Here is a 24,892-nt window from a genome sequence, read left to right on the forward strand (position 1 = left end):
CCCATGCCCACCCCAAAACCACCACGCCTGGACCAGTTGTTCCCAGCATTACTGTGATTCCCTATATCTCTTTGGCAGGGCCTAAAACCCACAGGCTGAGGCCCTAGGGCTGGTACTGATGTGCTTAGAACAGGGGGGAATTAATAATGACCAAAATGGGATCTTTTGGAGAAATTGGCATTCACATGTAGTCATCTCACACAGTGTCGTTTACCAATGTGCACAAAGACTCAGCAGAAGATGCTTGCCATGGTGTCATTTATAATACCAAACAAACAAACAAGCAAACCACTTAAATGTCTCTAAATGTCCAACATCAGGGTTTCACTACATCAGGAATGGTACCTCCCTCCAAGGAATGTACTTTGAAGCCATGCAAAGTCACACTGCAGAAGAGAACACAATATCGAGGAATGTCCTTCAGGAGTCTTAACTTGAGGTGCGTGGACTCCTGAGATGCTTCTGGAAGGGAGTTGGCATCACCTGAGATGCTTATTTAAGCATCCAGGACCCCGCTGTAGACCAACGGAAGCTGACCTTCTAGCTGGGAAGGCAGGAATCCTAACAGGCTCGCTAAATGATTCTAATGCATTCAGAAGTGTGAGAATCAATGTCAGGGGACCCTAAAATAGTTACAAAGCTTGCTGGTGTATTAAGATTTTAAAAGCAAGTTACATGCAAATACAATATATATAAAAGCAATCCCATTTGTGCCTGTGTGAGTGTGTGTGTGTCTGTGTGTGTACTAATAGGTACCAAAAATTAACAGCAGTAACCTCTAGATTGCAATTTCTCAACCTAGGCACTGTTAACATTTGGAGCAGAATAATTCTTTGGAGCACAATAATTTGTGGTGGAAACAGTCCCGTCCTGTGTACTGGAAGATGTTTAGCAGCTTCCCTGGCCTCTACCCATTAGATGCCAGTAACGCCCCCTAGCGGTAACAAAAATGTCTCCAGGCATTGCCGAAAGTCCCCTGGAAGACAAGATCACCCACGGTTGAGAACCACTGCCCTAGATGGAAGGTATGATAGATAATGTTTTACTTTGCTTTTAGTCTCTCTGCCCATTTCCTACTTTTTCCAAAAATGAATATAAAGTATTTCAGTTATGTAAAAATTTTGGTGTTTCTTAATGTCCCTCTGTCTGTGCTGTCAAAAAAAAAAAAAAAAAATATATATATATATATACACACTCAGATGAAAAGATGTTCACATTAGTACTTACAGTAAGTTAACTAATTTTATTATGATTTTAAAAGAATTAAGAAAAAGCATATACAAAGCGATCCCAAATGTCAATATTCTGTCAGAGGCTTTAAACTATTTATAACCTTTGGATATGGCATCCTGATTTTAAGGATTTTTTTTTTTTAAACTTTAGTCTTTTTTTTTTAATGTATTTTTTTAAACGCATTGTTTACTTTGTTTATTTATTTATTTATTTTTGGCTGTGCTGGGTCTTCGTTTCTGTGCGAGGGCTTTCTCTAGTTGCGGCAAGTGGGGGCCACTCCTCATCGCGGTGCGTGGGCCTCTCACCATCGAGGCCTCTCCCATTGCGGAGCACAGGCTCCAGACGCGCAGGCTCAGCAATTGCGGCTCACGGGCCTAGCTGCTCCTCGGCATGTGGGATCCTCCCAGACCAGGGCTCGAACCCGCGTCCCCTGCACCGGCAGGCAGACTCTCAACCACTGCGCCACCAGGGAAGCCCTTAAGGATATATCTTAAGAAGCAATTCTAAATATAAAAAATGTTTTACATATATGGTGGATTTTTGCAGAGTCACAGATAAAAACAAAAAGTTATAAACACTCTAAAACCAACAATAGGAAACAAAGTTAATTACGGTACTCAATAGAATATAATATAGTATGAAAATGATATTTACAAAGAGTTTATAACAATGTGGGTGGGAAGGTTTGTGCCATATTGTTGAGGGGAAAATGCATACAAAATTGAATATTTTGCATCATCACTGGCAAGTATAACAAAACAACAATGAAAAGAATCCTGTGTGTCCAACACGGTTAAAAGAAACACATCAAGATGTTTAAAAAATGACTGTCAAGATCCTTGTCTTTAATTTTGTATCTAAAAAATGACTGTCAAGATCCCTATCTTTAATTTTGTATCTATATAAGATGGCCAGTGTTCACGAAGCTTATTGTGATAATCATTTCATGATGTAAGCCAAATCATTAATGTACACCTTAAACTTATACAGTGCTATATGTCAATTACATCTCAATTAAACTGGAAGAAAAAGATGACTGTCAATTAAACAATGGCATCTTAGGGGATTTTTCTCTCTCTACTCTTCTGAAATGTCCTAATTTTCTAAAATAAACATATATATATTTATAGTGAAAGATACTAAAAATGTATTAAAAAAAAAACTTTACGAATGAAAATATGCCAAAATTTCAGGTGAGAAATATGTCTTTATATTGATCTATACACAAATTTCCATCCAGACGATAAAAATAACTTTGTTCAAAAAAATGAAACGTATTCAGAAAGTACAATATAAACTAAATGTGATTTTAGCTACATTCATCAGCTCTGGGAAAGATAAAATTTAAAGGTGATTAGACTATGTAGATGGTCAGGAAAATGTTGTATATAGTAACATGATAACAGAAAATATTTTAATGAAAAACAAACTGGATATTTTTTTTTCCAACCTGAAATCACATTCTAAAACAGAGGATCTCATTTCGAAGGAGATCAAATAATTTAGGTTCGATTAGAATTAACTAACCAAGGGCAGACTTCAGCCATCTCAGATTTTGATCTAACTTGTTTACACTCATCCAGGGTGATGGGCAATTCCAGCTCATGGGAAAAACAATTATCGCAGACAAAAGGCGGCCCTTCTCACATTTGTAAGGCAGTATTTGCCCGACCTCAACATTCCCAGGTGGCTCCAACGAATTCTCTTGTTAGCGCTCTCCTCAGTCTTTGATGTGGACACAGATTATATCTTACAATAGACCTCAAAGAGGGAGGCAGCTGCGTGCATTCGGTAGAAAATAGAAAAAGGCATGGCCAGGTTGACCACTATTATCCAGGGTTCAAAGCCAAAGACAATTTCCTCCAATCCGTTGTCATACTCAGGGCGGCAGCCAAAGGCGGGAGGGATCCAGAGCTGGAAGAGAAGAGAAGGTGGTCCTAGCAGCCGCCCGGGGGTCCCCCACAAACCCAGGCGCTGACCTGGACTCAGGGAGACCGAGTCACACCTGTCACAGGGGTAAGCAGCCCCTGCGTGTTTCCCATCTCTATGGAGCGCGTCAGTCCACCGAGCCCCGATCCTGCACGAACGCTCTTCACACCTACCTGGTTCTCTCCATCCCCACAGCCCTCACCTTGATCTGGTCCTCCGTCTCCCCCTCCCCGGACTGCTGCAATGCCTCCCATGATCCCCTCCACTCCAGTGGGCTCCTTCGATTCCCCCCCCCTCCAGCCCATCACGTGGCTTCAGAGTGATCTTTATAAAGCGCACATCTGACCTTGTCACTCCTCTGCTGACCACTCACCAGGGCTCCAAATGCCTTCAGGAGACAGTCAAAATTCCCTCAGTGATCAGGAACACGTCCACGTCTCCACATCCCTCATCACGCCCTTCACTCTGGCCCTCCCAGGCTGTGCACAGCTCCCAAATGTGCCTTTCCCCAGCCTTCAGGGTTTTGCTCCTGCCTCTTCCTCTATCAGGGACTCCCTGTCTTCCTTCTTCTGCTAAGTCCTACCTTCTTCCAAGTCCTGAGACACCTCCCCTTCCAGGAAGCCCTCCTTGATCTAACCAGTCAGGCAGGAACTCCCTGTGTGTTCCCATAGCCCCCAGTGTTTTCCTACAGTGGTGCTCCCTGTTTCCCACCCGTCTTTATATTTCACCATTGGTGCTTGGGGATCCCAGCCACGTGGGTCTGGGCTGGTGAGTTCTGTGGTCCTTTTTCTGGCTTGTCCTTGGCTTAGAGAGGAAGCCCAGGCCCTGCCCACATCCCCCTGATCAGGAGAAGAAGCACATGCCGTGGAACCAGCCCTGGGTTCCTGCCACTTACAGACTACAATTTAACATCTCCAAGCCACAGTTTCCTCACCTATAAGATGGTAATACTAACACCTGTCTCAGAGGGCTCAGATGAGAATAAAATGGCAACTAAGTCTGCAAAACATAAAACAATAACCTATTATTTTTGTTGCTCATGGAACCTACACACTGGTTCCCCCTTCTCAGCCTCCCTGTCCCAGCTCCTCCTCCTCTACCTCCCCTTAAATTGTTGGGCTCCTAGACCTGCTTCCCTCTCACACTGACACTTCCACAACTTTCTCCACCCTTACACTGTAGCAGGCAGCCTCTCGGGTGACCCCCAATGGTCCCACATCCTGGGAATCTTGTGGAGCCCTGTCCCCTTGAGTTGGACTGAATCTAGTGACTCTCTTCTAACCAACAGAATATGACACAAGTCATGGGATGTCACTTCTGAGATTAGGTTACAAAAGGACTCTGGAGTCCATCTTGCTCACCCCCTCTTGCAAGAGAGGAACGTGGCTGCCATGTGAGCCAGCCTATGGAGAGGCCACATGGCCAGGAACTGAGAGGGATCTCAGGCCCACAGCCAGCAAGGAAATCAAACCCTCAGCCCAACAGCCCACCAGGAACCGAATCCTTCCAACAGCCACATAAGTGAGTTTAGAAACAGACCCCCTTCCCCTCCAAAATCAAGCCATGAAATGACTGCAGCCCCAGTGGGCAGTTTGGCCACAGCCTGCAAGGGACCCTGAGCAGAGCCACCCAGCTAAGTCACACTCAGACTCCTGACCCAGAGAAGCTGTGAAATAAGAAATGTCTGGGCTTCCCTGGTGGCGCAGTGGTTGAGAATCTGCCTGCCAATGCAGGGGACGCGGGTTCGGGCCCTGGTCTGGGAAGATCCCACATGCCGCGGAGCAATTAGGCCCGTGAGCCACAATTGCTGAGCCTGCGCGTCTGGAGCCTGTGCTCCAAAACAGGAGAGGCCGCGATGGTGAGAGGCCCGCACACCGCGATGAGGAGTGGCCCCCACTTGCCGCAGCTGGAGAGAGCCCTCGCACAGAAACGAAGACCCAACACAGCAATCAATCAATCAATCAATCAATCAATCAATCAATAAACCTAAACTCTTTAATCAGATCAGCCCATTTGTAAATTGGCCAGCAAGTTAGATCCAAGTGTGAGCAGAAGCTTGACTTGGGTTTTAAAAAAAAAAAAGAAATGTCTGGGGCTTCCCTGGTGGCGCAGTGGTTGAGAGTCTGCCTGCCAATGCAGGGGACACGGGTTCGAGCCCTGGTCTGGGAAGATCCCACATGCCGCGGAGCAACTGGGCCCGTGAACCACAACTACTGAGCCTGCGCGTCTGGAGCCTGTGCTCCACAACAGGAGAGGCCGCGATAGTGAGAGGCCTGCGCACCGCGATGAAGAGTGGCCCCCGCTTGCCGCAACTAGAGAAAGCCCTTGCACAGAAACAAAGACCCAACACAGCTAAAAATAAATAAATAAATAAATAAATAATAAAGGAATTCCTTTAAAAAAAAAAAAAAGAAATGTCTGTTGTTTTAAGTTGCCAAGTTTAGGGGTCATTTCTTACGCAGCAATGGGTAACTGATACATGTGGCTTTCATTAACATCTCCATATAGAACACTCGTGGCCTTATATCTCTAGCCCACTGTGTTCTCTGTGTTCTGGGTCCTTAAGGGTCATCCTCCCACGCCAGCTGGCTCTTCCCTCCCTCCTTAGCTGGTTCCTCCTCCTTTGCTCAGTCTCTTAATGTTGGCTGGTCCCAGGGCTCATTCATTCCTGGGTCCTCTTCTCTACCCTATACCCATGACCTCTGATGATCTCACCCAGTCCTGGTTGTAAATACCAGCTATGGGCCTACGACTTCCCAATCTAAATCACCAGCCTGGTCTACCCTTGAGAATTGCAGGCTCGTATATCCCACTGGCTACTTGGTTGTCTAAAATGCATCTCAAACTCAACATTACATTCCCATTTCTCCCCATCTCCTCAGCAACATCTTCCTCCCAGAGGCTCAATCAAAATTTCAGGCATCATCCTCATCTTCTCACTCATTCTCATAACAATCCGCCTGCCACCCAATCCATCAATTCTCAATCCACCCATTTCTCTCCACTCCACCAGCCAGGCCACCACCCCCATCTCTCACCTGGACCATTGCAGTGGCTCCCTGCTTAAGCTCTCAGCCTACAGTCTATTCACCACTCATCGCCAGATTAATTATTTATGTAAGATGGTGTCCCTTTCCTGGTTAAACACCCAAAGGCTTCACAGCACATTTAAAATAAAATCTACCTGCTACACGGGATGGCAGAGCCCTCTGTTAGATGATCCCTTACCACCCTCCAACCCAGCTCCCCAGATTGTCCCCCACCCACCCACCCCAGTCACATGCCCTTCCTCCTCTTCTCAAAGGAGGCAAGCTCCTCCCACCCAGGGTTTTGCACCGGGTACTTCCTCTGCCTGGAGCACCCATGGCTCCTTCTGCCATCCAGCTCTGGTCTCTAATCCCACCGCCTGAGAAAGCCCTTCCCACCAACTTGGCCATGTGATCTACCATGGCCATCCAAGCACCAGCTCACACACCATCCTTTCTTACTTCCCTGCAGGGCACACATCACTATAGGCATTTTTCCTGTTTGATTTTTTGTTGCTAGTCCTGGCATCTGGTTTATAAGCCCCATAGGAGGAAGACCAGAGCTCTGGGGCATGTTGCACCCTCATCACTCACAGCACTGCTGGCCCTCAGTGGGCACACAGAGGATATATTGTCAGGAAGGGAGGGAAAATGAGAAGAAAAGGAAGAGACCTTCAAGATGACAGAAGAGTAAGACGTGGAGATCACCTTCCTCCCCATAAATACATCAAAAACACATCTGCATGTGGAACAACTTCTACAGAACACCTACTGAATGCTGACAGAAGACCTCAGACTTCCCAAAAGGCAAGAAAACCCCCACGTACTGGAATAGGGCAAAAGAAAAAAGAAAAAACAGAGACAAAAGAATAGGGACAAGACCTGCACCTCTGGGAGGGAGCTGTGAAGGAGGAAATGTTTCCACACACTAGGAAGCCCCTTCAATGGCAGGGATGGGGGGTGGGCGGGGGGGAAGCTTTGGAGCCATGGAGGAGAGCACAGCAACAGGGGTGCGGAGGGCAAAGCGAAGAGATCCCTGGACAGAGGATCGGTGCCGACCAGCACTCACCAGCCCGAGAGGCTTGTCTGCTCACCCGCTGGGGCAGGTGGGGGCTGGGAGCTGAGGCTCGGGTTTCGGAGGTCGGATCCCAGGGAGAGGACTGGGGTTGGCTGCGTGAACACAGCCTGAAGGGGTCTAGTACGTCACAGCTAGCCGGGAGGGAGTCCAGGAAAAAGTCTGGAGCTGCTGGAGAGGCAAGAGACCATTGTTTCAGGGTGCACGAGGAGAGGGGATTCCTCCCCTGTCTGCCCACAGGGGGCAGAGCACCGCTAAATGAGCTCCAGATACGGGCGCAATCCGCGGCTAACAGCTCAGACACCGGAGACAGGCATGAATCACTAACGCTGCTGCTGCTGCCACCAAGAATCCTGTGTGCAAGCACAGGTCACTACCCATACCCACCCTGGGAGCCTGTGCAGCCCGCCACTGCCAGGGTCCCATGATCCAGGGACAAGTTCCCCAGGAGAACACACGGCACACCTCAGGCTGTTGTAATGTCACGCCAGCCTCTGCTGCCTCAGGCTCGCCCCTCATTCCAATTATGAATACCATACCCATGCCTCTCCCTGGCCTGAGTAAGAGCCACCTAATCAGCTGCTGCTTTAACCCCCTCCTGTCTGGGTGGATAACAGACTCCTGAGGGCAGCCTACACGCAGAGGCAGGGCCTAAACCAAAGCTGAACCCCAGGAGCTGTGCTAATAAAGAAGAGAAAGGAAAATTTCTCCATGCAGCCTCAGAGCAGCAGATTAAATCCCCACAATCAACTTGATAAACCCTGCATCTGAAGAATACCTGAATAGACAACGAATGTTCCCAAAATTGAGACAGTGGACTTTGGGAGCAACTGTAGACTTGGAGTTTGCTTTCTGCATCTAATTTGTTTTTGGTTTTATGTTTATCTTAGTTTAGTATTTAGTGCTTATTATCATTGGTGGATTTGTTTATTGCTTTGGTTGTTCTCTTCCTTTTTTTAAAATATATATATATTTTTCCTTTTTCTCTTTTTGTGAGTGTGTATGTGTATGCTTCTTTGTGTGATTTTGTCTGTATAGGTTTGATTTTACCATTTGTCCTAGGGATCTGTCTGTTCATTTTTTGTTTGTTTTTGTTTTTGTTCTCTCTTCCTTTTCTTCTGAGCTGTGTGGCTGGCAGGGTCTTGCTGCTCCGGCCAGGTGTCGGGCCTGAGCCTCCGAGGTGGGAGGACCAAGTCCAGGACATTGGACCACCAGAAACCTCCCAGCCCCACGTAATATCAATCAGCAAGAGCTCTCCCAGAGAACTTCATCTCAACACTAAGACCCAGCTCCACCCAACAGCCAGCAAATTCCAGTGCTGGACACCCCATGCCAAACAACTAGCAAGACAGGAACACAACCCCACCTTTTAGGCAGAGAGGCTGCCTAAAGTCATACTAAGTTCACAGACACTCCAAAACACACCACTGGACATGGCCCTGCCCACCAGAAGGCCAAGATACAGCCCCACCCACCAGAACACAGGCACCAGTCCCCCCCACCAGGAAGCCTACACAGCCACTGAACCAACCTCACCCATTGGGGGAAGACACCAAAAATAATGCGAACTATGGACTTGCAGCCTGAGAAAAGGAGACCCCAAACACAGTAAGTTAAACAAAATGAGAAAACAGAGAAATATGCAGCATGAAGGAGCAAGGTAAAAACCCACCAGACCAAACAAATGAAGAGGAAATACGTAGTCTACCTGAAAAAGAATTCAGAGTAATGATAGTAAAGATGATCCAAAATCTCGGAAATAGAATGGAGAAAATACAAGAAATGTTTAACAAGGACCTAGAAGCACTAAAGAGCAAACAAACAGTGATGAATAACATAATAAATGAAATTAAAAATACTCTAGAAGGAATCACTAGCATAATAACTGAGGTAGAAAAACGGATAAGTGACCTGGAAAATAAAATAGTGGAAATAACTACCGCAGAGCAGAATAAAGAAAAAAGAATGAAAAGAATTGAGGACAGTCTCAGAGACCTCTGGGACAACATTAAATGCAACAACATTTGAATTTTAGGAGCCCCAAAAGAAGAAGAGAAAAAGAAAGGGACTGAGAAAATATTTGAGGAGATTATAGTTGAAAACTTCCCTAACATGAGAAAAGAAATAGTTAATCAAGTCCAAGAAGTGCAGAGAGTCCCATACAGGATAAATCCAAGGAGAAACATGCCAAGACACATATTAATCAAACTATCAAAAATTAAATTCAAAGAAAAAATATTAAAAGCAGCAAGGGAAAAGTGACAAATAACATAAAAGGGAAACCCAATAAGGTTAACAGCTGATCTTTAAGCAGAAACTCTGCAAGCCAGAAGAGAGTGGCAGGACATATTTAAAGTGATGAAAGGGAACAACCTACAACCAAGATTACTCTACCCAGCAAGAATCACATTCAGATTCAATGGAGAAATTAAAACCTTTACAGATAAGCAAAAGTTAAGAGAATTCAGTACCACCAAAACCAGCTTTATAACAAATGCTAAAGGAACTTCTCTAGGCAGGAAACACAAGAGAAGGAAAAGACCTACAATAACAAACCCAAAACAATTAAGAAAATGGTAATAGGAACATACATATCAATAATTACCTTAAATGTAAATGGATTAAGTGCTCCAACCAAAAGACATAGACTGGCTGAATGGATACAAAAACAAGACCTGTATATATGCTGTCTAAAAAACACCACACTTCAGACCTAGGGACACATACAGACTGAAAGTGAGGGGATGGAAAAAGATATTCCATGCAAATGGAAATCAAAAGAAAGCTGGAGTAGCAATTCTCATATCAGACAAAATAGACTTTAAAACAAAGACTATTACAAGAGACACAGAAGGACACTACATAATGATCAAGGGATCAATCCAAGAAGAAGATATAACAATGTAAATATTTATGCACTCAACGTAGGTGCACCTCAATACATAAGGCAAATGCTAACAGCCATAAAAGGGGAAATCAACAGTAACACAATCATAGTAGGGGACTTTAACACCCTACTTTCACCAATGGACAGATCATCCAAAATGAAAATAAATAAGGAAACACAAGCTTTAAAAGACATATTAGACCAGACAGACTTAATTGATATTTATAGGACATTCCATCCAAAAACAACAGAATACACTTTCTTCTCAAGTGCTCATGGAACATTCTCCAGGATAGATCATATCTTGGGTCACAAATCAAGCCTTGGTAAATTTAAGAAAATTGAAATTGTATCAAGTATCTTTTCCAACCACAACGCTATGAGACGAGATATCAATTACAGGAAAAAAAAGCTGTAAAAAATACAAACACTTGGAGGCTACACAATACACTACTAAATAACCAAGAGATCACTGAAGAAATCAAAGAGGAAATCAAAAACTACCTAGAAACAAATGACAATGAAAACATGATAACCCAAAACCTATGGGATGCAGCAAAAGCAGTTCTAAGAGGGAAGTTTATAGCAATACAATCCTACCTCAAGAAAGAAGAAACATCTCAAATAAACAACCTAACCTTACACCTAAAGCAACACTCCCAAACTCATTCTATGAGGCCACCATCATCCTGATACCAAAACCAGACAAAGATACTACAAAAAAAGAAAATTACAGACTAATATCACTGATGAATATAGATGCAAAAATCCTCAACAAAATACTAGCAAACAGAATCCAACAGCACATTAAAAAGATCATAGACCATGATCAAGTGGGGGTTATCCCAGGGATGCAAGGATTCTTCAATATACACAAATCAATATGATACACCATATTAACAAAGTGAAGGCTAAAAACCATATGATCATCTTAATAGATGCAGAAAAAGCTTTCAAGAAAATGCAACACCAATTTATGATAAAAACTCTCCAAAAAGTAGGCATAGAGGGAACTTACCTCAACATAATAAAGGCCATATATGACAAACCCACAGCCAACATCATTCTCAATGGTGAAAATTTCCTCTAAAATCAGGAACAAGACAAGGATGCCCACTCTCACCACTATTATTCAACATAGTTTTGGAAGTTTTAGCCACAGCAATCAGAGAAGAAAAAGAAATAAAAGGAATCCAAATCAGAAAAGAAGTAAAGCTGTCACTGTTTGCAGATGACATGATACTATGCATAGAGAATCCTAAAGATGCTACTAGAAAACTACTAGAGCTAATCAATGAATTTGGTTAAGTAGCAGGATACAAAATTAATGCACAGAAATCTCTTGCATTCCTATACACTAATGATAAAAAATCTGAAAGAGAAATTAAGGAAACACACCCATTTACCACTGCAACAAAAAGAATAAAATACCTAGGAATAAACCTACCTAAGGAGACAAAAGACCTGTATGCAGATAGACACTGACGAAGGAAATTAAAGATGATACAACCAGATGGAGAGATATAACATGTTCTTGGATTGGAAGAATCAACATTGTGAAAATGACTATACTACCCAAAGCAATCTACAGATTCAATGCAATCCCTATCATGCTACCAACGGCATTTTTCATAGAACTAGAATAAAAAATTTTACAATTTGTATGGAAACACAAAAGACCCCAAATAGCCAAAGCAATCTTGAGAAAGAAAAACGGAGCAGGAGGAATCAGGCTCCCGGACTTCAGACTATACTACAAAGCTACAGTAATCAAGACAGTATAGTACTGGCACAAAAACAGAAATATAGATCAATGGAACAGGATAGAAAGCCCAGAGATAAACCCACGCACATATGGTCACCTTATCTGTGACAAAGGAGGCAAGAATATACAATGGAGAAAAGACAGTCTCTTCAATAAGTGGTGCTGGGAAAACTGGACAGCTACATGTAAAAGAATGAAATTAGAACACTTCCTAACACCACGCACAAAGATAAACTCAAAATGGTTTAAAGACCTAAATGTAAGGCCAGACACTATAAAACTCTTAGAGGAAAACATAGGCAAAACACCCTATGACATAAATCACAGCAAGATCCTTTTTGACCCACCTCCTTGAGAAATGGAAATAAAAACAAAAATAAACAAATGGGACCTAATGAAACTTCAAAGCTTTTGCACAGCAAAGGAAGCCATAAACAAGGTGAAAAGACAACCCTCAGAATGGGAGAAAATATTTGCAAATGAAGCAACTGACAAAGGATTAATCTCCAAAATATACAAGCAGCTCATGCAGCTCAATATCAAAAAAACAAACAACCCAATCCAAAAATGGGCAGAACACCTAAACAGACATTTCTCCAAAGAAGATCTACAGATTGCCAACAAACACATGAAAGGATGCTCAACATCACTAACCATTAGAGAAATGCAAATCAAAACCACAATGAGGTATCACCTCACACTGGTCAGAATGGCCATCATCAAAAAATCTACAAACAATAAATGCTGGAGAGGGTGTGGAGAAAAGGGAACCCTCTTGCACTGTTGGTGGGAATGTTGATACAGCCACTATGGAGAACAGTATGGAGGTTCCTTAAAAAACTAAAAATAGAACTACCATACGACCCAGCAATCTCACTACTGGGCATATACCCTGAAGAAAACCATAATTCAGAAAGAGTCATGTACCACAATGTTCATTGCAGCTCTATTTACAATAGCCAGGACATGGAAGCAACCTAATTGTCCATCGACAGATGAATGGATAAAGAAGATGTGGCACATAGATACAATGGAATATTACTCAGCCATAAAAAGAAACGAAATTGAGTTATTTGTAGTGAGGTGGATGGACCTAGAGTCCATCATACAGATTGAAGTAAGTCAGAAAGAGAAAAACAAATACCATATGCTAACACATATATGTGTAATCTAAAAAAAAAAAAGGCTCTGATGAACGTAGGGCCAGGACAGGAATAAAGACACAGACATAGAGAATGGACTTGAGGACACGGGGAGGGGAAAGGGTAAGCTGGGATGAAGTGAAAGAGTAGCATTGGCATATATACACTACCAAATGTAAAACAGATAGCTAGTGGGAAGTAGCTGCATAGCACAGGGAGATCAGCTTGGTGCTTTGTGACCACCTAGAGGGGTGGCATAGGGAGGGTGGGAGGGAGACACAAGAGGGAGGAGATATGGGGATATATGTATATGTATAGCTGATTCACTTTGTTATACAGCAGAAACTAACACAACATTGTAAAGCAAATTATACTACATTAAATATGTTAAAAAGAAAAAAAGAAAGAAAATGAGAATAAAAGAAGAGATTATGGACCTCTTTCCTGAAATCCAGATCTTTCCATCTGTTGTGAAGTTGGCTAAAATTCTTGCTACTCATCCCCTTGAAAGGCGATCTATGCCCCCTTCCCTTGAATCTGGGTGGATGCTATCACTGCTGGACCCATAAAATATGGCAGAAATGGTGCCGTGCAATGTCCACACCCAGACCTTAAGAGACTGGCACTTCCAATCCTTTGGAAGCTGGCTCTGGGTCCTGAGCCATCACCTAAGAAGTCCATCTCCCCCGAGACCGCCGGGCTGGAGAGTCCCCACGAACATGCTGCAGCCAGAGTCTCCGCTGAGTCCAGCCTTTCAGCCTCCCCAACCCAAGGCACCAGATCGTGGACTTTCCAACCCAAGCAGCCCATCCAGTAGCTTCAGTCAGTTTCATTAGGAATAGAATTGTCCAGCCAAGCCCTGCCAGAATTCCTAACCCACAAGGTCCTGAGACATAATAAAATGGTGGTTGTTTTTGTCATGCATTTGGGGTCACTGGTTACACAGCAATAGAAAACCAAAATTTCTGCCTGTTGGTGATGTCCACTTGGATGTCCAAGAGACCTTACCACTGAATGTGTCCAGTACTAAACCCACGTGCTTCCTTCCACCTGAGCCCCCTCCCAAGCCTGCTCCCCCTCCAGAGACCCTAATCTCCATAAATAGCATCACCATGTACCAGGAACTCAAGGCGGAACCTGGGAGCCGCTCTTGTCTTCCTTCTCCCTTCACAGGCTACAACATGGATGAACCTGAAGGTCCTTGCACCACATGAGATAAATCCCGTATGATTCCACTTATATGAGATACCCAGAGTCAAATTCATAGAGAAAGAGAGTAGAACGGTGGTTGCCAGGGGATGGGAGTGGAGGGAATGGAGAGTTGTTTCATGAGTACAAAATTTCAGTTTTGCAAAGTGAAAAAGTTTTAGAGGTGGGTGGCGGTGATGGTAGCACAATCATGTGAATGCACTAAATGCTACAGAATCGTGCACTGGAAAATGGTTAAAATGGTAAATTTTAGATTATGTGTTCATTACCACGATTAAAATTTAATTTAATTTAAAAGAATAAAAACACGAATCAGATCTTGTCACTCAGAGCATAAAACCCTTAGATGGTTTTCTGTTGCATTTAGGATTAAGTCCTGGCTTGTGGCCATGGCTTACCAGGCCACACCTCTCTCCTCTTGCTCTCCAAGTTCTAGCCACGTGGGTTTCCTTCCAGGTCTTGAGCGCATCCAGCAAGCCCTGCCTTGCTCTGCATCCGTGGCTTCCCTGTACCTGCTGCTCCGCCCAGACTGCCCCACTCCACGAAGAGGAGGCCTCCCCTGAACCCCAGTGTTCCCACAGCACCCAAACTCTTCCATCATCACACCCACCACCCTTTACTGTCCACCCCACAGCTGCCAATTGCCCCACGTGGTCGTGCACACCAGCACCTCCAGCCGCTGCCTCTGTGCCAGCTCCTGGTCCCGGACAGAAACAGTTCCTGCCTCTGTTAGATGCCTTTAGCACAACATGGGATGAAGTGCAGAGTTTCAAAGTGCTGCCCGTGGAGTTGGCTCAGGTCATCATAAGACATCAGCCTGCAATGACTTCCGTCCTCTGGCTCACTCCCCAGGGAATGGAGGCAGTGCCTGGGGCCATCAGGGGCAGAGCACAGAGATGAAGAGATAAAACGTGTCCTTCTCCTGGTCCAGAGCCCTGGACCTGGCCTTCGGGTCCCAAGAGACCATCAGTTGCCACTCGATTCTAGTATAGCAGTGCTATTCTCGGTCAAGCTGGTCCAAAAAAGCAAGCCAAGTGTATCACCTGGTGATCAAGCAAAAAACCAACACAGGGAAAGTGGTCTTTCTGAACTCACCAAAAAGAGAGATCTTCATACCTTGGGTGCATAAAAAAAAATACGCTTTAGGGGCTTTCTAGAACCAACTCTGACTTTATAAGAATCTAAGCTGATACACCCCTCTCTGGAATGTAAGCCTTACATAAAATGCAGCCCCATTGTAGTTATTAATATCTCTCTCTCTTGTTTTCCTGTTTTAAGTCCTTTGTTCACTGCTGTACCCACATAGCTCCTGACACAGAGCAGGTGCCCCATAAATGTCTATAAGATGAAAGAAGAGGGCGCACCTAGAGCCACACTCTTCTGGGACCCCTTCTCCCTTCAGAACTCCCCATATGTGTCTGCCGACCTGGAGGGGGACCAAGGTCCAGGTGACCCAAAGCAAGAATCAGATGTTGTTGGCAGACACATGGTCCTTTCAGCTTCAGATGGACCCTCCCAATTTTGTGGCCTTAGGGTAATATCAAAAGTTGCAGTCCCTGGGCACGCACCAACTGATATTAGGGAGAGGAAGCAAAAAAGCCAGTAAGCTTCTGGGGAAACAGAGCAGCCCTGATGATATGGAGGCTGGTAGCAGAGAGTTGGCTGTGATGATGGGCGGGCCCCGTGGGCTGGGGCGTCGTCACCATTCCACCAGCCACAGTCACTGCAGATGCCTGTGTGCACCAAAGGCTGCTTCTCCCTCCTTTTTACCCAGAGCTGCCATCCTTCTATGTACCTCTAGAACAAATCCCAACAACACCCAATGCTTTGTATTCCTTTTCCTTCTCCCCATCCCCACCAGCACTGCCCTGGTTCAAGTTCCCATCATTTCCTATCTGGGCAGCTGTGTAGGGCTTCTGTTCCGGTTTCCCTGACTTTGATCTTACCTCCCTCCATCCTTCCTGCACGTTGCTGCTAGAAGATCATTCTAAAACACAAATCTGAGAGGGTCCTCTACTGCCCTCAGAGTGAAGACCAGACTCAGCCAGGCTTATGAAGCTCTGAGCAAGCCAGACCCGTCTAACCAGACCCTCCATCCTGTTTCCCGCCATCCTGCTTCACGTGTATGGAATTCATGACAAGCTGCTGGTGCTACTCAACTAGGTCATGGTGTCCTTTGCCTCTGTGTCTTTGCACACTGTGTGCCCTCTGCCCCAAGGCTTTCTTTTTCTTGCCTTGACCACAGTTGGTAAACTTCCAACTGTTCCTTGAGGCTGAGGCAGACAATATTGAGTGGCTGATTATACATCTTTTTCTACCTTGTTACCGTCTATTATAGAGGCTAGAAAGCAAACCATCCACTTCCCCCTCCTCCCTTGCAGTTAGGGGTGGTCACGTCAATTGCAGACATTGCCTGGCACCAGTCCTTCCCTCTGTCTTCCTGTCTTGAACCCAGACGTGATGCCTGGTGCTGCTGCAGCCATCCTATGACCATGTGCCAACCACATTCAGTAGAAAGGTGAACAGTGCCTGGATCCTTGATGATAGGGTTCAGCTGCCAGGCCAACCCTGAACAGCCAACTTCCAGAATTCTTGTCTTTAAGACTGAAGATACTGCTGATCAAGCATTCTGTTATTTGCAGCCAAAAGCACTCCTAATGGAGTCTCTGTCTCACCTCAAGCATCCCCTACTTATTGAAGTCCCTCTTTGAATCCATGCTCCCATTCCACCTTGCAGATAGCCCTGTCCCAGCATTTGCCATATTCACTGTACTATATTTTTTCCTTGTCTCCCTCTCCCACTAATACTGTGACCTTTTTGAGGAAAGAGATTACGTCTTCTCACCTTTAATTCTTAGTTCCCACCCCAGTCCATGGCACACAGATACTCAGTAAGCGGATTTGTAGAATATAAGCCTACGTTCCAGTCTAATATTTTAACCTTACGTCTCAATTATTTTGATTAAAAGCTGCCTTCATTCCTTATTTGAAAACAGCAAGGAAAATAGATTAATCGATATTCTTAAATAAAGAAATAACTTGCAGATTACCGAAATATTGCAGAGGAACAAAAAGGCTGCAATATTCCTTAAGACTCTTCTCTGGGCATTGCCCTGCAGGAAATGGGGGTGGCAGGCTGGGCCCAGGGCCCCTTCCCAGCTCTTCTCCTCTTCCTCTTTGCTACCAACTTCTCTCAGACACATATTTCCATTGGCCGCATGTGGCATCTCGCTGCCCTGGGGAGCCACGTTCCCGGCTGCAGGTCTGCTCTCAAAGCAAGAAGAAGGGAGGGATGTGGCATTGCCATTACAGACGGTGACCACCTGCAGGGCTCTGATGTCCTTGGAGAGCTTCTCCGGCTCTCGGTGAATGGACTCAATGATGAAGAGGTTCTGGATGTATTTCTCAACAACCACCAGGATGGAGTAGGGCAGGTTGTACCAGGTGTACGGGGGGCGGGACTCAGCACAGAGGATGGCCAGGATGGAGCCCCAGGAGATGAGCCAGGAGCCGGAGGCAGTGCCCACCAACAGGTCCGCGTCCAGTTTGCGGGCCGGATTTTTGGACTCATCTAGTGATTGCTCATCTAGCCTGTAAATCCGGATCCCAGCCAGCCCTGCCGCCCCCATGAGCATGAGCAGGATGATGGCATACAGGTAGAACATGATGAGTGCTGACTCGCTCCTGGTTTTGGAACGCCCGATCCAAATCAGATACACCACCACGACCCCAATGGTGGCAGCCAGTGCGGTCAGGCCCAGTACCGAGCCCAGCATGACCCCGTGAGACCTGAACTGCATCTTCTGATGCTGATGACTGTCAACTTTGCGCCCGATGTTTTTCCACAGGACGTAGAGCATCGTGGAGGCCAGTATCTGATACTCTATGTTGAAAGGGTAGAGGTAGTAGATCCCGTGGGAGATGGCAGAGCAGAGGGTCGGGGGTGTGCAGTTACACGGAGGCGTGTGGTCATCTAAAACTAGGGGGGAGACAGACCACAGGGGAGGGCAATTAGCACATTCAGTGGCAAAGCAGAAAACCACAAAAAAAATATTCTCACTGTGGATTCATGCTTGGGTTTGCCATTGGATTAAAAGCTTTATTTCATGGCTTTTTGTCATGTTTAATATCATGGCTAAATTGACAGCCATGAATACTCCCCAAAGAGTACTAATTACATGAATTAGATCTTATCCATACATCAGAATATTGTCCAGCCATTGCAAATGGTATTTTAGAAATTTACTTATCAACATATAAAGACGTTCAGAAGATATTGTTGAACAAAAGCAGCTTGCCAAAGAGGCTAGAGTATGGCTCCGTTTTTGTAAATTATAGATATCTTGGTGATATATATATACAGAGAGAGAGAGATAGGGAGATAGACAGACATAGAAAAAAATATGGAAGGACATAAACTAAAATGTTAACAATGGTTATCTCTGGGCGGAAAAATGGCAGGTGATTTTTTTTTTTTTTTCAGTAAAAGAAACTTCTATTGAGATATAATTGACATACAACCTTATGTAAGTTTTCCTCTAGATTTGGCTTTGCTGTATTTTCTAAACTTTCTATATGAATATGATTGACCTGTTTGATTTTTAAATTACTTTTTAAAAACAACTTTGTGAGGGAAAATGCCCCTTATCAGCAAAAATTTTCCTCTTGAGAATATCCAAAGCCAGCAAGTGTGGCACGAGACAGGCCCCACCTTCTGAAAGACACTTGGCAATGGTATAAAGGACCATTTCATAACAAGGAGGGGAAAAGCTGTAAGTAAATAATGAAATATGCAACAAAAGCCTTAAAGATGATAAAGTCTCTGGCCTATAATTCCAATCTATTCTAAGGGACAAGTCAAAAATATAGTCAAAGCATTAGATAAAATTTTGTTGTGTGTTTTCGAGAAAGAAAGAGAAACACCTCAATGTGTAACAATTTAGAAAGTGTTAAATGAATTTTGGTACCTCCTTACAATAGAATAGTAGGCAGCCATAAAAATTATAATTGTGTTTTAACGATACAAGAAAATAATTGTTACAATAACAATGGGAAAAAAGTAAGAACAAATTGTATATCCAGTATTTGTAAATGCATACCACAACCCAGAACTCAGTTGTGAAATCAATTTAGAGGGTAGCAACCAATATTTTTTTAATGGAATTGCAGTGGAATAAAACAGGATTGAATGAACGGAATCAAATACAATAGAAATTTGAGTGTCTCTGATATAGTAAGATTATTATTTCATGTGTACACACATACAGGTATGTATGCATTTGGGCTTCAATGTAAAATCTATTTCTTATTGTATGTTGTAGAAAAAACTGATTGAATATGTACAGTATGACCTCAACTATAAATAAATAAATAGCACAAGACCAAAAAATAACCAGATGTTAACAGCATTTAAGTGCACTTCTGGGTAGGTGCTATTGTGGATTTTTTCTTTACGTTTTGTCATTGTTTTAATTTATGATATATTTTAATTTATGTGATACTACTTATAAAATCAGACAAAAAAGCTTGGTAGTAGCATTAATTACCCTCACTTTTGCAGAACACTGCAATTTTCAATTCATAAGGAGTTTCCCCAACACTTGTAACACAATACAATACAATGCAAAAGACAAGGGAAGTACTCAGGAGAAAAGGTTCAGATTAACAGAATGTTAGAGCTGACAGAGTCCTTTTTTATAAATTAATCTAATCCCATCTTCACCAAGGTCTGTGGAGCCAGATTGCTGGAATTCAAATCCCGGCTCAATCGTCCATTTGCTTTGTGATCTTGGGTTAGTCACTTAACTTCTCTGTGGCTCAATGGCTTCATCCATATAATGAGGTCACTGTTGCCTACCTCAGAGTGTTGGGACAAGAGTTTAATGTGCCAGCCACTCAGAAAATGCTTAACAAAACTTTTTGTTATTGTTGTCACTGCTGTTACTGTTATTGATACCAATGAGGAACTGGGGCCCAAAGAGAATGGCCTTCCCAAGAGTGGGCTGCTGGTTAGGGGTGGTGAAGAAATGTGAGTGTATCCCCCTGATTTTGTCATCCCCACCCCACTGGTAAGGAAACGGGTTTAAAGTTGCTCTCTGGGACTGAACTGGGTTTGTACAGAGAGGATAGATGTGCATTGCATTAAAGCTGGAAGGACTCATGGAAAGTACATGGTTCAAGTCCCCTCACTTCATAAAAGAGAAAAGGGAGGCTCAGAGTGGTTGAATGGTTTCCAAAGGTCACACAGCTAGAACGTGATGGGAACAAGACCCAAACCTGAGACATCAGTCCCCTGTACATTGCACCTTCCTCTACCCCATGTTCTTCTCAACCTCAGTGCTCTAATATAGAAGCAACAGGTCACAAATGCTAAAGAATTTTGGAAGAAAATGAAGAGTCATGAGACAGGCACTCCAATAGGAACAAGGGGGAATAAAGATGGGCCAAAATTATAAACTAAGTAGAGTTAAATAAAAACTTCAAATGAACAAAAAGCAATTAGCCACAACATACCATTAGACTTCTATGGATTTTTTAAAGCTATACTTTTAGTAGAAAGAACTGGTAATAGAGGTTTAATTTAAAACACAAACAGAAACAACCACCAATCTTCCACAGTTGTAAACAAAGACATTCATTTCCATACCAAACTGGACCGTGAGAAATGGTGATCAAAATGATGACCCCTGGATCTGACAAGTCCCTGAGTCACTGAAGAAACCTTTAATTATGCTCAGCACACCCTACTTATGGAAGCAGGATGAGAGACGTAGGAGGTTTTGAAAGACTTTCAACAACAGAGGATTGTCTGGCCGATGTTGGATTGGGTGGACCCTGCAGGTCTTTGAAACCCGTACCTCCATCTATGGACATTCTGGTCTCTGCAGGTTTCCAAGCTGTTCCAAGATGGCAGCTGGGCAACTCTTACCACTCACCTATTGTTATGTTCCCGAAGCCCAGGGTGATGAGCCGCTCCTTGTGCTCGTTAAGCTGGTGCTTTGATTCATTCAGGACGCTGTTCGCCCAAAGAAGCAGGTTGGTGAACACTGAGTGGATCACCCCAAACCTGAAAAACACAAGGACTCACTTCCTGAGCAGCCCTGGGAAGCTCCTAGCCCCGTGAGGTGAGATGGAGACATTGCACACATGTACACGGGCACACGCACAAGCTTCCTTCTTAGCAGTGATTGTGATTTCATCTAGCAGCTCAGGCTCTGGGCGGGTCCCCTGTCTGGCTGGGAGAAGCAGTTCCATGGGACCTTCCAAAACCACAGCCTTGGCATTCTGCCTTAATCTGGAACCTGCCAGTACTCAACTCATTGTCTACGGGACAAAACAAAACAAAAAAAATCTGGGTCTTGGAAGCAGGGATACAGGGATGGAAATTTACTAAAAACAGGCAACCAACCCCACCATACCCCAAACCCTTTCTTCCAAAAGGGAAGAGAACAATGAAGGAAAGATGAAAGGGCTACATTGGAAATCTGGAGAACTGGGTACGCCTTTACTGTTGGGTTGCCAACCCAATGATCATTATCCTCCCCCTCTGTCTTACCACTTACTTCTAAAGACACCAGAACAAACCAGAAGCTCACTATCTGGCCTCCCTTGAAGTTAGGCATGGCCACTGTGGCCAGTAGGATGTGAGATGAGGTCTACTGGGCACTACTGAAAAGCTTTTGCTTTCTTGATGGAAGAGATCAGAATGAGAAAAGCCTACTTATTCTCCTTCTCCCCGTTTTTTCCAGCCTTCAATACAGACATGAAGGCTGGAGTTGTGGCAGCTATCTTGTGACCATGAAGCAACAACAAGCATGGGATGAAACCCTCACCCACTGAGGGTGGCAGAGTGGAAACATAGAAAGATCCTGCTCTGTGACGACACTGTTGAGCTGCTGGAGTCTTGGATAGGTTCAGGAATTAGGCCATATTATTTACAAATAGAATAAGTAGCTGCATTTGGGGTTTGAAAGTTAGGAAGCAATAAGGCTGTTCTAGTCTGACCTCAGAGTTCTGTCCCTGCCTCTGACCACACTGCCTCCTAAAGAAGAAGAAAAGAAATGACATAGAGGGTGGACTCTGGACTCTGGAGAACAGAGGAGGGATCTGGGAGAATATGGTTCCAATGGAGTCACTGTCTGTTTCAAAACCTCCAAAGACTCCCCATGGCTGCCAGTTTAAGATGTATTCACTTTGGTAGCTTCCAGGGTGCTTAACAATGGGCCTTGCATGGAGCAGGTGCAGCAAATACAGGTGATTTGAGAGAGGAATTCCTTGAAACCTGTGTGTAACAATCACTTCTCAGTTGGAGAGCAGAGGCCCAGAGGATGTGAGCCCCCTCCCCGTGTAACCAAGAGCGCCCTTGTCCATAATCTCCCTACAGGAAGAATGGTACAGTTGGGTCCTCAACCCTGACCTTGCCTCTCCTCTGAGTTTTAACCCCAGACGACCCCCTGGGGTTCCCACGAGCAACTGCAAGCAAAGTCTTTCCTCATTTGAACTCCAGCTTCCTTTGGCAGCTTCCCAGTGTCCAGGCACAGGCGGAGAAGGAAACAGCCGCCTGGGGGTGTCTGAGTCAGCTGTTTGCCCATCTGCTTGCCCCTCATGCTTGCCCAGTTGCTATAGATTGTGGCCAGCCTTCCCCGGGACATCTGGGAGGCATTGTATAGAGCCTTTGACAAATGCAGACAATACTGTTTGCCTCGGGCTGGCTGGCTTTTCTTTTACTTATAATGCACACAGCTCCTCTTTCTTCTCCTCTTTCCTGGTCCAAATGGCGTTGTCTAATCCCAGGTCCACTGAACCTGAGCAGGTAATACCAATGCCGCCCACAGCTGCAGGATGTTCTGCCACAAACGCTCCCTGCGAGCTGGAAGCCTCCTGTTGATTTGATCTGGAAATTGTCCTACAAACTAAAGGCAGGCGTTGTTTCCTCATGCCAAGCTGCCTTTCTCACACTTGGATCCGATAACCCCAGACCACAATAAAGAAGGGTTCTGTGAGCCATTTTCTAATCTCAATTTATGTTTCCAGCTCTTTTCAGAACTGCTGCTCCTCGAAACTTCACTCTTGAGAAAAGAAAAGGACTCAAACCAGTAAGAGGAATTCTCACACAGGAGAAAAGTCCTTGTATGCACTAAAAGCACGGATGGTGGAATACTGGCTCGAAAGATCAGAAAAAAGGGTAAGTCCAGGAGAGGGAAGTTTTGAAAACTCCAGGGCATGGCAAGAAATGTCAATGAATAAAGCAGGCCTGGGATAACATTAGGGAGTGCTGGGGACTGTAGCTAACTGAGCAGCCACCCCCCCATCTGGAGGGAACAACCCCAACTTGGCTCTAGCTCTTTGTTGCCACGCACATCTTGGATTATCAAACCTCCCAATTTTTCTAGAGACATCTAAATCTAAAACTGAAAGATGGGATTTCCCTGGTGGCGCAGTGGTTAAGAATCCGCCTGCCAATGCAGGAGACATGGGTTCGAGCCCTGGTCTAGGAAGATCCCACATGCCGCGGAGCAACTAAGCCCATGCACCACAACTGCTGAACCTGCGCTCTAGAGCCCACAAGCCACAACTACTGAGCCCGCATGCCACAACTACTGAAGCCCGCGTGCCTAGAGCCCGTGCTCCGCAACAAGAGAAGCCACCGCGATGAGAAGCCCACGCACCACAACGAAGAGTAGACCCCACTCACCACAACTAGAGAAAGCCTGCGCGCAACAACAAAGACCCAGTGCAACGAAAAAACAAATTAAAAAAAAGAAAACTGAAAGGTGGTAACTCAAAAATGGTTAACACTTTGCCCTATTTAAAAAAAAACAAAAACAAACAAACAAAAAAACAAAAAACAGGCTAAATCAAGATATAAGCATATCTGGTTCAAACCACTCACTATCTAGTTTAGGAAAGAGGCCCAGAGACAGGGAGAGACTTGTCTCCAATTGCTCAACAAGCAAGGCCAAGGCAGGACTAGGCCCCAGTCCTATAGGGTTCCCTCAGATGAAAAATCCTGGTGGGAAATGTCTGCATACATGGCCTAGAACAGCATTATCCCCCAAAAGATAATGCAAGACACTGATGTGAGCCACATATGTAATTTTTAATTTCTTAGTAGCCACATTTAAAGAATAGTAAAAAGGAACAGGTGAAAATAATTTTAATGATATTTTGTTAATCCCAATATATCTAATATACTGTGATGTCAACTAATCAAAGAGAAAGATTTCACCCAGCAAACCCTGCTGGCCACTGCAGCCACTGCAATGCCATGGAAATAGCAGTAGATTTAAAGTCAGCATTCAGATCCCGCCCAGCTATGCACAGGCGGGCTGCCTGACCTTGGACATTTACTTCATTTCTCAGTTTCCTCATCTCTAAGTGGGATCATGATCATACCTACTGTCCCTGACAGGACTACTGTGAGAGGTTCTCAAGTAACACGTGTAAAAGAAAATGCTTTATGAATGGGAAAGTCCATTTCATTCAGCCAGCAGTTCCCAGTAGGTCAAACTACCCAATATACATTTGTTGAAAACATCTCACCTTTTATCCCCACAATCCTACTTCTAGGAATTTAACTCAAGAAAATAACCAGAGGATAAACAGCAAGATCCTACTGTATAGCAC

General features: G+C 44.4%; 1 protein-coding gene across 1 annotated transcript in view; it reads right to left on the reverse strand.

The window, feature by feature from the left end:
• Positions 1 to 2,763: 2,763 nt before the first annotated feature.
• OTOP1 (otopetrin 1) overlaps positions 2,764 to 24,892 on the reverse strand; it is a 42,984-nt gene continuing 20,855 nt past the window's right edge. The window contains exons 4-6 of the mRNA XM_082461615.1: positions 21,202 to 21,332; positions 17,317 to 18,245; positions 2,764 to 3,147 (exon numbers count right to left, since the gene is read on the reverse strand). Of these exons, the coding sequence (XP_082317741.1) occupies positions 2,977 to 3,147; positions 17,317 to 18,245; positions 21,202 to 21,332 (1,231 nt within the window). The 3' untranslated portion in view covers positions 2,764 to 2,976. The remainder of the gene's footprint in view (positions 3,148 to 17,316; positions 18,246 to 21,201; positions 21,333 to 24,892) is intronic.

Source organism: Balaenoptera physalus, assembly GCF_965194825.1.
Source record: "Balaenoptera physalus genome assembly, chromosome: 5".
In the NCBI taxonomy this organism is placed as follows: domain Eukaryota; kingdom Metazoa; phylum Chordata; class Mammalia; order Artiodactyla; family Balaenopteridae; genus Balaenoptera; species Balaenoptera physalus.